Below are 13,468 nucleotides of genomic sequence, written 5' to 3' on the forward strand. Positions count from 1 at the left end.
CATCAGTAAATGTAGGAATACCATAATTAGACATTTGATATGCTATAGTAATTAGACCCATGCATAAAAAACTATATTGATTGATAAAAACAATTACACACAAAAAAGACCGGGATTAGTTATAGACCTATTGGAATTTATGCAGTGAAATACACAATACTCATGAAAAGATTTCACAAAATGCAGTTCCATTGGCAAACGTTTATATTAATACTTTTGTCATGAAAATATGTGCTACCGGCATTCAACGTTGTCCATTGAAAGCTTTTGACCTTTATCTAGGAGTAGAAAAAGAGTAAAAACAACTTTGAATTCACAAGTAATATTAAAAGTTAAAAAATATATACACATTTGGGAAATGGCAACACCAATTCCAAGTGCTCAAACAGTTATATCAGTGAATTCTGACACACCAATTGCACATTGAATGAATTAAAAAATGATGATTAAAGTTAGTAAGTTACTATTTAAAACCAGATAAAATACAAAAAGAAAGTGTTTCTCAAACGATAAACATAATTTGATGTGAGATTTTTTTCACCAATGTTCCCATATAATAGTCTCCCAACATTACCCAAAGTGCTCCAAGTAAAGAAACAAACCAGGGTCAACAACATTTAGAGGCTCCCCTTAAAGATATTCCATAGAACAAATAAAAACAACTATTAACAAACATCCACTACTAACCCTTCACCCAGTAAAAAAAAAAAAATTTGATGTTTAACTAGCATCTGTAAATTATCTATAGCCCCATCTAAATAAAGCATTTCCAAAGTAAAGTGAAGTGAGTCACCACATCCCAGTGCAAACTAAAAGACGGTGGATATTTAAACCCATTGTTTCCGCAGGGCAGTTTTAGTAGTGTTCCTCTTGGGGCCAGTGTGTTGTCTGACAGTCTGGGCCTTGTGGCCTGTGTTTTCATCCCACTCATAGCAGTGGTTCACACGGGCACAGCTCAGAGCACACTCCAGCTCTCCCTGCATCTCTGTGTAGTGGTCTATCAAGGCCGCCAGGGAGCTGAATTCTGTGGGACATTTCTTGAAACAGAAAAGCATCCCAAAATACCATTATTAGTATGTGATTGTAGTACAGGGGAACACACACACACACACACACACCGAAGGACATAAATAATATACACTCTTCACCGACAATTTTTCTGTTTCTGTTTTCTGTTTGGTATCCACTGTTTGTATGGTCCTTTTTGATAAAAGCATATGTGAAATGAATAAAATATCCAATGTAATGTCAACTGTCCTCACCTCCAGCAGGTATGTCCCTCTGGGGGTGTTCTCCAAGACGTGAGTGGCCAGGCCCAGGGGGGCTCGGAAGGTGAGGGAGCCACAGCCAGGCCTCCTGGGGTGGGGGCAGAGGAGGTAGGAGCCTAGCACATCCTCCAGTAGCAGGGTGGAGCTGCTGTCACTGAAACACAGCACAATAACAAGAGTATCAAAGCACCCTGGAATCCAAACCCACAGTCACGGAGGCCAGCGGGTCGATTGGAAATGCAGCACGTCGTTTAAACCAATCAAATCCCTTGCAGTTCTTTCTATGATCTACGTATAAAACGCCATTTATCGTTTAACTTAACTTAGGTTATTTTTCTAAAGAAACTACGTCAATTCAAATGGAAGCATGTTCTGGAGAAGCATGTTCTGGAGCATGGTGAGGAGAGCGGTGGCCAGGTCCACTCACGTGGAGATGCCAGCCCAGCACCACACTGCCTGTGCCAGGGCTTCTTCTGTCTCAGCTAAGCTGGGGGCACGGCTCCTCCGGACTGGCATTTTGTCCTGCACTTTTTCTGTTACACACACACACACACAGACACACACAGATATAAGATCCCTCAGGATTTGAAAACCATTGCATTCCCCGGGATCCCCCAGGGAAGTTATTCTAACAAGCTTGTATATTTTGGATGACATCCAAGACGAGCATTTTCAGAGACACAGTCAAAGGAATGCACACAGCGAATCAAAGACACCGAGCAGAGAGAACCGACGGCAACAGAAAGTCAAAGCATGAGGCGCCACCAGCGTGGGCCTTCCTACCCCTCGAGTGCAAGGTGAACCAAACCAGCCCCTCGCGGACGACCCTCACCTTCTCCCAGGGTGACACGACTGACACCACAGACGGTGACAGAGAGCCCACGGTGTCTCGGTGAGGGAGGGCACGGCACACATCGTCCTACCTAATGAGCCGTTTGACCCTGGAGAGCGCACTCCGCACACTCTGCCCACCTTGCGGCGAGTTGAGGCGCTCCTGGGCGAGCCGCTGTTTGAGGGGCGTGAAGGTGAAGGAGCGGTAGGCCCCCGAGCGGAGGCATTTGTTGCGGATGGCCTTGCAGCGCACCAAGGACGGAGAGGAGGTGAACACGTCCTCGTGTTTGCTCGGAGGTTCCTCCGAGGGCTTTGAAAACACCTGCAGGAGGGGTGAGACTAAACTTCACAACTAGCCAGAAAACACCAGCCGTTTCACATTAGGATTCATGACCTGGTTGAAAACCAGGACTATACTGATTCACACATCCCAAGTTAACCATGGAGGCAGCTTCTTCCTGTGTTCCTATAAACCAAGGCTAGCCACTGATCGACCAACATCCAGGCAGGGCAGTGCGTGTTCGAACCTTCTCCCAAGGCAGCAGGCCACTGGTCGGGGCTCGTCTGAAGGACACCAGGGCGCTGACACTGAGGGGCAAGCCATGGTTGAGGAGGGAGGGGTTGCGGCGGGGGAGGGGTCCTGCAGGCACCTCCTGGGACTCCTCAGGGTGCTTCTCCAGGTAAGACAGCTGGAAGCAGCGGCAGAGCAGCAGGTTCAGGAACTGGGCCTGAGAGAGAGAGGGGGGCGGCCGAGAGGTGGATGGAAAGATTGGAGAGATAGAAGTGGATACGACAATACGGCATCACGTTTACACATTTTGCAGACACGTAACATGAGACAACTTGAGTGAACTGTTAGTGAAGGAATAGTCTGAGTTGCATCTTATGGAAGGTAAATAACTGTTAAACAGTTAACTAAGTCTTAACTAGATTTACAAGGATCTTTCTTTTAGTTAACTTTATTGCCATACAAAGGATACAAGGACAATACAACATTGATGATGTCTGACACAGAGAGGGGTGGCTTCTAATAACAAATAGCCATCAATCAAAGTGCTCCAGTTAGCTTGTGCCTACCGCTCTGGCGTGCCTGGCATTGAATAGGTGGCAGTAGAGCTGTCCGTCTGGGCTACCAGGGTTGTGGGAGATGAAGGCGAACTGGGCGTCGGAGGGGCGGGCGGTGGAGAGAGACACTCGACACAGTGCATGGGCCATCAGGAGGGTCTATACACACACACACACACCGCAAAGACACCCATACACAAACCCACAGATGTAAACAAATACAAGCCCACACCAATACACACAGACACACACACACACACACAGATGTAGGACAATAGAAACACTGCAATTCAGACAAAGACAGCGAACTTTTGCTGGTTTACACGCAGACGGGAACTGTCTGTATTCTACTAAGGTCCCGGGGACACTGATAACGGTTGTCCCCGGCAACCACAGAAGGATCTGTTCTTAACGGAGAGCCTGACCGTCTCGTCCTCATCATACATCTTCACGCCACGGATGGAGAACTTCAGGGACACAGCTCTCCTTCGCTTGCAGGTCTGAGTTATAAAAAGAGCACAGAGAAGCTTGTAAGTGCAGCTCCACATACTCCAATAAAAACTATTGTTTTGGCATTTATATAATAATATATAAAAAATATTATTATTATTTTTTTCTTTACATATATTTGTCCCAAAGATCACCTTGAGAGACTTGAGCTGTCGATGCAGTTGCTGGATCTGGTCATCCAAACAGCAGTCATCAATGGGAAAGGATCCCACATACTATAAAGTTAAAAGGAGGTGAGAATACAGCAAACTAGATGCAAGATCATGTCACTTGATGTTTCAACACACTTTGTTAAAATGGTGTAATCACTGCCACTACACAATGGTGTATGAAATCTAATTAATTTAGATGTGTACAGCCTTTTTACAAGGAATGTCACAGTGGGCTTCACACAGATTTGCACAGGGCAGCATCTATAACTGCCCTAAACCCTCAACGAGGCAAAGGAAAAACTCAGAAAGAAGAAATTGAGAAACCTTGGGAGGAGCAATTCCTTGAGGGATCCCCTCCACCAGAGACAGTTGGTGTCACGGTGGAATGACAGTAACTCTCCTCAGCAAACCTGTTTTGCAGTGACTTCATGTCGGTTACGGCGGAGGAGTAAGCTGTGGTCTCAACCTACCTCCGCTGATCTGGTGACCGTCCCATCGTCTTTCACAGCCGTCTCGCCCATCCTTTCGCTGGAATGTGAGGTTTCTGAACAGGAATTGTGGCCCCCTTCAGTCATCTGCTGTTCTAAGATGACAGGAGGAGTTGCAACTAAAAAACAGCTCAGCTTGTTAAACTATTTCTATAATCAGATTGAGCTAGTCGTGCTTTCTTGAAAGCCAAAGTTGTAGCCTACTGTCTAAAAGTGTAAATTGAAGTACCAGGGTCGAGGCAGGATCAGCGCAAGAGAATTGATCTAACTATTTTCTCCAAGCTAGCCCACCTGTGTTGTCGAGATCTACACCACCTGGGTTCTATCTTGCTCATGGGTATAAAACAACTTCTAATTGTCAATCTATAAATTAACCGATGAAAGAACTGCCCCACATTCGTAGTCCACATATTAGTCCGTTTATTTTTAATTTGCGTCGGATCATTGCAACCTCAAACAATAACGCACGGACAGACGGAGCTCTGGAATGCAATAGCGCAATGTGTAGGCCTACATGTCACAATTAGTCTACCTGGACCAAGCAAGTAAAAATAGGTAATCTTATAATTTAGTTCAAGATGAAAAATCTCTTACTCAATCTCCAGTCAACGCTTTGTGTCAAACACGAATGCCCTCGCGGCCGAAGTCCCAAACACTGATTTCCCACTTTCCCGACAGTTTCAGTTTGATGAAACACACCTTATCAGCTTCACGCCCACAACGCGTTCTACACTTTCCCCAGTGCTGTTTATTTTCTGTGTCTGTCTGGGCGTGTTGGGCTTGGAACGGCACCAGTAACACCCCCACTAGTCCAGCATACGTTTTATACTTCATTTTTTTACAATGAAATTCAATCAAAAAGGAACACAGAGAATGCACTATTTCCCTGTTGATTCCCTCGAGATCATATTTCACCCGTAGCCTAAATCCCCAACAGACTGTTGCGCAACAGCAGCATTTTGTCTCCCTAGTAAAGTTTCCTGCTTCTGCGTTGTTTCCAGTGGGATCCCGACGTTATTGTATGTAATGTAGGCTACCTCTGCCACATCAGCAACCTCGTGCTATAGCTTCCCTTAATGCCTTGATTCCAATGCGTGCCCCCACCTTCCTCCACCACCAAAGAATGAAGGACGTGCAGTGGAGTACAAATATAGCCATTTTATTAATGACTGAGGAAAAAAGCATAACAGAAAGGAGAACGTGCATGCTGGGCAATAGGGTACAGTATGTATGAGCTTACTTCCTTCAAAACAAATGTCAGTCATTCATAGCACATCGAATATAAATGGCTGTGTCTGATAAGAGATCTGTTATAGAGCCTTACAAATTTACAACCAATAAATTTTGAATAGACCTTTTTCACATCAAAATGACATGATCCCTGCTATTTAACGGTAGAGCTGCAAATAACACTATGCATTCTGAAATCCGTTTTTTAATCAATCAAATGTCCTCATTCAGGTAATAAAATTCCACTCAAACTGAAATATCTTTCCAGTACGTTTCTAATCCTCTTTGAACTCGTGACGATGGGAAGTCATGGTCCACCGCTGCGCTTTATTCCTCAAAACGAGAGACTTGAAGCACAGCCCAAGTTCTTTCTGTCACCATCCGCTTCATAAACTCAGTTTATGTTTCAATTTTGTTCTTCAACAGTCCTTAGTCAGAAAGAGAAGCGGTATCGGATACTTAGCTGACAGTATTGGATACAAGGAATGTGTGCTGATAATTTGGGGAGGAAGTGAATAAGCATGAAAAATATATAAAATAAAAAAGCCAATTTAATTCTAGTAGAGTATGTCAGGCCTCTGCCTATAAATTAATCAGAGGACGTGTGAGAGAAGGAATACAGATGGAGGACTGATGTATCTTTTTCACACCTTAAAATTGCCTTTCTACGCAATGGCATTTAAAACATGGGTTAAAAAATTATAATAAATCAACCTGACAACTTGCCATAATACAGTAAACTGACTTTACAGATAACAGTCACATCCTTATCCTACAAAGAATACTAGTCTCCAGAAGACGCATAAAAAAAAGGAGCGGGATGATAGGCTGAGAACTGCCATCTTCAGAGCTACACGGTTAGCCTGCTGGAGACAGGCTGTCATGACCTCACTTCCTGTGACCTCACTTCCGGCCCCGCACAGACTTGCGTGCTGCTGGCTTGGTCTTCACCGCTGACTTGGCTGCTGGCTTGGCTGCTGGCTTGGCTGGGGGCAACTTTTTGGCCACGGGCCGCTTGGTCGCCCTACTGGTGAGCTTTTTGGCGACCGGTGTCTTAGGCTTCCTGGCTGGGGCTGCCTTCTTGACAGGTGTGGATTTAGCTGGTGGTGGTGGAGCCTTCTTGGGGGGGGCAGCTTTGCTGGATGCTGCAGGTTTCTTTGCTGGGGGGACTGGTTTCCTGGCTGGCGGAGGGGCAGACTTTCTTGCTGGTGGTGCTAATTTCTTGGCAGGAGGGGGAGCCTTTTTCCCAGGGGCAGGTCTCTTGCCCTTGGCCTTTGATTGGCTGGCTGGTCTGGGCTTCTTGCTGGGTGGAGGGCGGCGCGCTTTAGGGGCGGGCCTCTTCTGGGCTTTCCTAAGGGTCAGATTTGAACAAACACACTTACTGAGAGGGTCAGATGTTGAGATCTTACTAGGGGTGTAACGATACACTCAGCTCACGATTCGATACACATCATGATACTGGGTTCACGATACAATATGCATCACGATTTATTTCCAAAACATTACAAAAGTCAATAACTTTCTTTGTTGTACATACGACTTCGTTAACTCAGTTCAAGTGATTTCTGTGAATACACGAGTGACGCAGATGCAGAGTAGGTCGCGTGCTAGTAGCTCAACCAATAGGATAAAACGGACATAATATTATAATATATAGCCATAACTCTACGATGCATATTATAACATATTTGCATTGCGATATATTGTGACACCCCTACATCTTACACCCAACACACACACACACCTCTTAGGAGGGGGAGGAGGTTCATCATCCTCCGACGACTCTTCCTCTGACTCCTCTTCCTCCTCAGAGGAGGATTCCTCGGAGGATGAGTCCACGGTCCTCCGGCGCTTGGGCTTCTCCACAGGCTTATGTTTATCTGGGAACAACACGGCTGGGCTGTGGAACACAAGGAGACAGTGAGTAACATTCTTGGGTTTAACGGTTCACAAAAGTCACAATTCGGTTCAATACGACACAGTAGTTTCACGGTTCGGAATGTTTCCACTTGAGCAAAAGAAAGTTGAAATGCAGGGGCCTGGATACGAATCCGGTTCAGGCCATTTCCTGCACCTCTTCCCCTCTCTCCCTGCTTTCCTGTCTCTCTCTCCAACTGGCTCATCAATAAATATTTAAAAAAAGGAAATGCCAGAGACATTTCCTTGATGCATCATTTGGGCTGTCTTGTGGAGCGCTGTGGCACTAAGAACATTATATTTCACACAATTTAATAGTTTAAAAAATGTCCAGATATAATAGGATTAGTCCAACAAATTGTTCGGTTTGTAAAGGGTACCAAAACAAAAGACCAAGACCAAGTATCAGGTGGGGAGTCAGGTGGCTGAGCGGTGAGGGAATCGGGCTAGTAATCCGAAGGTTGCCAGTTCGATTCCCGGTCATGCAAACTGACGTTGTGTCCTTGGGCAAGGCACTTCACCCTACTTGCCTCGGGGGAATGTCCCTGTACTTACTGTAAGTCGCTCTGGATAAGAGCGTCTGCTAAATGACTAAATGTAAAATGTAAGTATCAAATGGTTCAACACAAATGTGTATGGTTACACCCCTAACAATGAGGTGTGTGTGTGTTGAGTCTATCTAGGACCCACCTAGATAGATGCAGGGTAAAGGAGGGGTAGAGTAAGTCATCAGTAACACAAAGGCATGGACAAAGTCCAAAAGTCTGCTCTGACCACATCACTAAAATGACCAATTAAAAAGCAGGACTCAACTCAGTTAGAGTCCTGTTAACCCTCGTGCTGCCTTCGGGTCACATGACCCAAAGGTTCATAACGAACCATCGTTGTGTTTACCCAATTTTACCCAATACAAAAACAAATAAAAATTATTTTCTTTTAACCATTCCAATGTGGGGGACACAGCCCGACAGTTAAAAGAAAATGCTTCACTTTGTTTTTGTATGAGGTAAATTTGTCGCAATACGACGGTGGGTCACAATGACTGATGGGTCAGAATGACCCGAAGATAACACAAGGGTTAAACTTAGTTCATTAGTAAACATTCAGTGAGTGCTGCATCAACTACGCTATACTACAGTACATACTTCTGAAACTGGGCTAGTACTGCCAGTTCTTTCTTAGCTGAGGTAGCAAGTTATTCCTAACCTGTAGAGCTACGAGTTAGACAGCAGGTGGGATACCTGGGGTAGTAAGTTACCAGGGGTATTAAGAGAAGGGGTGTTGGTAGGGTACTTTTTTAAACAGCTAGTTCTTCCTAACCTGGGGTAGAAAGGGTAGGAAAGCTAGTAGGGTACTTTAAACAGTGGTGTACTGGGGGGATCCTGCTTACATTTACATTTAGCAGACGCTCTTATCCAGAGCGACTTACAGTAAGTACAGGGACATTCCCCCCGAAGCAAGTAGGGTGAAGTGCCTTGCCCAAGGACACAACGTCATTTGGCACGGCTGGGAATCGAACTGGCAACCTTCAGATTACTAGCCCGACTCCCTAACCGCTCAGCCATCTGACTCCACTGCTCACCTGGGGTAGTAAGGGTAGGAGAGCTGGTAGGTTCCAGTGAGGCCGTTCCCAGTGATCTGCTCCATCCAGCCCATCATTTTACACTTCTGCAGGGTCTTCTTCAGGGTGTTCACTAAGGCAGGGGGACAAGACAACATAAGAGCTAGGCAGGCTGGCAGGAGAGGGATTCTATAAGAGGCTCTATCCAGGTACACTCATAGACACACTGGTCTTGGGGGTAGAGCAGGCGTAGTCATCTCAAAGGGTGGTGGTGAATTTGGGGTGAGGTAGAGAAGTGGACTCACCCAGGCGGTATTCTACGTTGTCCTTGTTTGTCTCGACCAGGTGCTTGCGGAGTGTGGGGATGCTGCAGGTCTTGGGCTCGTTCATGGCCGTGATGGCGGTGAAGATGGCGTCCTCCAGGGGCCCCCCTTTCATCAGGATCTTGTCCCCAGCACGCTTCAGCTGGGGGGGGGGGGGGGAGGGAGGGAGGGGAGGCAAGGTCTGAGATGAAGCTTCCCATTCTCTCAAAACATGACTGGGATAGGTTACAGTAGGGTAGACACAAACATACTGTTGCTCATCCTCTCCATGTTATATCTAAAGTTAAAGATGTAGTAAGGAAACAGTGACTTAGGGACTTGTGGTGCCAACCAAACAAATGTCAAACCAATGCCCCCCCCCTACTCCAACCATGCTAAATTAGATCCCTTCATTCGTGATGGACGACTTACCTGGAAGGTTCCGGATGCTCCTTTACCAGTGATCTGCTCCAGGTGTCCCTTCTCCACGGCTCTCACCAGAGCCGACTTGAGGATGTCCGGCCTGAGAGATGAACCAGAGAACCACATCACCGTCAACTTCATGCAAGTGTCACTCTGACAGTGGCTGTGTTGCGTCAGTTCAGTGAATTGTGTGAAGGTGGGGGACTACTTGGGGAAGGAGTGATGCGGGGTGTGTGTGTGGGGGGTATTATCAGACAAATCTACAGAGGTTTGGCTCACATACTACGTCCAAAAAGGACGTAGTATGTGAGCCAAACCTCTGTAGATTGTCAAATGTATTGAGGTCAAATGTGACCACAATACAATGTGGTCACATTGTATTGTGGTCACATTTGACCTCAATACAACCCCCCGCTAACCGTGTCGGAGTCCTACCTGTTCTCCACGTTGAAGTGGGGGAAGTGTTGCTCCACATACTTCTTGATGAGGATGTAGGAGGCCTCTTTGGGCTCACAGAGGCGTGTGATGATGAGGGGCAGGGCGTCGCCCAGGGACTCTGCCTTCATGCCGGGAGTCACGGTCGGCTTCTGACAAGACACAGCATCTGACGTTAACACCACGTGCTCCCTGCAATGCACTGTAACAGGCCGTTTATCGTATGTACGAGTGCATTTGAGACCCTGTACATTTTCAAAATGGCCGCCGGCGTACATTTCAGGGGGTAATACAGGCTCAAACGTTGAGAAAAGCTCAACTTCTTCCATACAGATGATTAAGACCAATCAGAGAAGATGTTCCTGCACTGTAGCCTATCGGTATGTCGCCGAAACATTTGCAGCACGCCCACCTTAGTAGTACGCTGTGGTTGGAACATTCCGTATACCTTCTCAGAGAGGAGCCAAACAATGTTGGCTAGCTCAGCACCTCTGTTAGAATCACGGATTGATCACTGAACACCAGGAGGACCACATCTAGTACAGAGCAGTTGCGTCACCGAAGTGTGACCTGGCTGACCTTAGCGGCTGGTTTGGGCGGCTGCTTCCCGATGGTGAAGCTTCCAGAGAATCCCTTCCCCTTCAGCTGTGGAGGAGACACACGGGGAAATGAGTTCATATCAAGGAAATCAAAAGCAACAGTACAACAAACATATTTGACATCAGTAGTTTCTAGATCAAATCTATAAATTCCCCAGTCAACATGGCTCAGTGGTATAGTACGTTCAGAGGTCCCAGGTTCAAATCCCCACCTCTGTCGCTTTGGACAACAGCGTCCGCTGAATGAATGCATCCTTATAACAAAGCCAGGGATAACAGGTGGGTGGGTGGTTTTGGGGGGCCGGGGGAGACCTCTGTATCTTACCTGTCTGATGGTCCCTTTCTCCACCTGCCTCTGCAGAGCTTTCTTCAGGAGGTATTTCCTCTTGTCCAGCTCCAGGTTAGGGTATTTATTTACGATGTACTTCATCACCGAGTAGACTGAGGCGCCGGTCTTGTCCTTGCAGGACTGCAGAGAGCAAGCAGACGCGCACCGAGATGAGTGTGTTGCTCAAGCGAGTGTGTGCGTGTGCATGAGCAGATCAAATCAAATCAAATGTATTTGTATAGCCCTTTTTACACGCAAGCATGTCACAGAGGGCTTCACATATGCCCATAGAACTGCCCCTCAACCAACCTAAACCCTCAAGGAAGACAAGGAAAAACTCCCCAAAAACTCTCCACAGGAGAAAAAAAAATGGAAGAAACCTTGGGAGGAGCAATTCTTGTGCGCATGGCTCTACGAACCAAGTGGTTACGGTTGGACAGCGTTCATGTGGTGACAACACAAGAGAAGTGAATTAGGGGTGCCACACACACACCTCAACAGCCTCAAAGAGGATGTCGTCCACCTTGGGTTGGTTGCCCGCAAACTTGGTGGTGACCACCACCTTTTTGCTGGCGGAAAGGGTAGCCCATGCAGGAACGGTCCTTTTCATTGGCTTCTTGGGTTTCTCTTTCACTCCATCCTTCTCTCTGCAGCCAAGGCAGAAGACACAAGACATTCCTTTTAAATTGCAAAGAACCAAATGGGAACATCAATTGAAATCTTGCAACCAAAATCGCAAGACTGAGAAAGCCAACTTCTAAATCGCTCCTTTTTAGGCATGGCAACATGCCTAATCATCCAAAATCATTTTGCGCGCCGTGACGGCTACTCTCGCGGGAAAACCTGGAATTAACGAAGGACGTGCCAGTCAAATCGCACAACATCCAACTCACTCTTTCTTTTCCGCCTCCTCCCCCTCGGCTTTCTTCTCCTCGGCCTTCTCTCCGGCGGACTCGTCTGCGTTTTTCTCGGCCTCCTCCGCCTTCTCGCCGTTCTCTTTAGGTGCTTCTCCTCCTTCCGCCTCTTCGCCCTCGGCCGCCTCCTCGCCCTGCTTGGCCCCGGGGGCTGGGGCCGCTGCCACCCCCTCCCCTACGGATGCCGACTCCTCAGAGCTGGCATCAGGCTCTGGAGATATGTAGAAGACAGGTAGGTGGGTGGGTAGTTAGGTAGGATACAGGTAAAGAGAGACAGGTAGAAAAGGGTAGAAGAGAGAGAGAGAGAGAGAGAGAGAGAGAGAGAGAGAGAGAGAGAGAGAGAGAGAGGGAGAGAGAGAGAGAGACATTGAGAATGGGCATCACATTTGGCAATACTCCCATTTAGTCAGGGGGTGTGAGGGTGGTCTGAAAAGGCCCTGGTAGTACACATACATGCAAACATCGCATTAGTTGATTTTCGGTCCTTACGTTGAAGTGTCTAGTATTGAACTCACCTGCTTCTGGTGCCGCGGAAGGAGCAGTCTCCTGGTTAGACCCAGCAGCACGACGTATCGGCATAACTCAAATGACCTAGGAGTGACAATAAAAACATGGATTTACCAAACAAAGCCGGCTGTAGTAAGCTGGTGTAAACATTTCACAGTACAAGATCCACAATGGAAAAAGTAGTCTTTGATTGATCGCTAGCTTTCAACTGCCTGTTTAGTCAGTAACCCAAACGTCAATCATTCCGTTGGCCTGCGCATTTAACGTAAACAGCACGATGGCAGCACCTCCATTAAATGTATGGATGAACGTTTAATGCATAGGCTACAACTCGATTAAGTGTTCCGTAATTTGGTAGATGTTAATGCATGAATCGTGCAGACGTTGTGATGCCATTAAAGCATCTTATTGTGTATGAAAGACACGTCTCTGACGAATAACTCGGAATATGGCCATTTTGTCCATTTAGTCCTCACACAGTAATGGCGCTGAAAAGACTCGAGTATAAAATAGACAAAGTTCCATTGAAGGATAAAGCGAATGCAACATGGACTTCGTTCAGCTTATAGGTGTCATATGCAACGGAAAATATTTACAATTATCAAAAAACCTACCTTTACACTGCCTAATAAAACGATGAAGAAATATTATGCAGCACTCCGCTTTATTTAGAATTCTCTGTTTACGTGCCCCTCCCCCTAAAACGTACACGTAGCAGCGTAGCGGTGACGTCGGGGGGGTTCTTTGTTCGTTGATTAAAAAAAATATATATACAGATCAATATTAAATTGGCAGAAAAAACTAATTATATTCCTTTCTTACGTTATCGTGCGACAAAACGTAATCGTTTTCAATATTAATTTCAAAAGTGAAAACCCTATGACCGATCAGCCCAATTCGTTTAAAACAATTGGTGTTTTAAAACCCATAACTGTAAG

At 46.3% G+C, this 13,468-nt stretch overlaps 2 protein-coding genes across 4 annotated transcripts; both read right to left on the bottom strand.

The window, feature by feature from the left end:
- Window positions 1–114: 114 nt before the first annotated feature.
- sh2d5 (SH2 domain containing 5) lies at window positions 115–5,110 on the bottom strand. Of its 2 annotated transcripts, none has more exons than XM_062458234.1 (10): window positions 4,909–5,110; window positions 4,297–4,404; window positions 3,809–3,889; window positions 3,590–3,664; window positions 3,177–3,323; window positions 2,627–2,827; window positions 2,241–2,421; window positions 1,696–1,801; window positions 1,263–1,422; window positions 115–1,037 (listed from the first exon to the last, which is right to left on the bottom strand). In XM_062458234.1, exons 2-10 carry the CDS (start codon window positions 4,399–4,401, stop codon window positions 828–830), a joined length of 1,266 nt encoding a protein of 421 aa, XP_062314218.1. In that variant the 5' UTR covers window positions 4,402–4,404; window positions 4,909–5,110; the 3' UTR covers window positions 115–827. The 2 variants fall into 2 exon arrangements, with proteins under 2 accessions (XP_062314218.1, XP_062314208.1); XM_062458224.1 differs by having other exon boundaries at window positions 4,297–4,409; window positions 4,909–5,108.
- A 342-nt stretch (window positions 5,111–5,452) lies between these two features.
- On the bottom strand, window positions 5,453–13,268 carry hp1bp3 (heterochromatin protein 1, binding protein 3). Of its 2 annotated transcripts, none has more exons than XM_062458194.1 (12): window positions 13,145–13,268; window positions 12,539–12,614; window positions 12,003–12,234; window positions 11,603–11,756; window positions 11,107–11,250; window positions 10,762–10,827; window positions 10,183–10,331; window positions 9,757–9,847; window positions 9,328–9,487; window positions 9,044–9,155; window positions 7,289–7,444; window positions 5,453–6,895 (listed from the first exon to the last, which is right to left on the bottom strand). In XM_062458194.1, exons 2-12 carry the CDS (start codon window positions 12,600–12,602, stop codon window positions 6,448–6,450), a joined length of 1,776 nt encoding a protein of 591 aa, XP_062314178.1. In that variant the 5' UTR covers window positions 12,603–12,614; window positions 13,145–13,268; the 3' UTR covers window positions 5,453–6,447. The 2 variants fall into 2 exon arrangements, with proteins under 2 accessions (XP_062314178.1, XP_062314170.1); XM_062458186.1 differs by having other exon boundaries at window positions 10,183–10,334; window positions 13,145–13,267.
- Between the last annotated feature and the right edge of the window lie 200 nt (window positions 13,269–13,468).

This window comes from Osmerus eperlanus, chromosome 1, assembly GCF_963692335.1.
Source record: "Osmerus eperlanus chromosome 1, fOsmEpe2.1, whole genome shotgun sequence".
Classification (NCBI taxonomy): Eukaryota; Metazoa; Chordata; class Actinopteri; order Osmeriformes; family Osmeridae; genus Osmerus; species Osmerus eperlanus.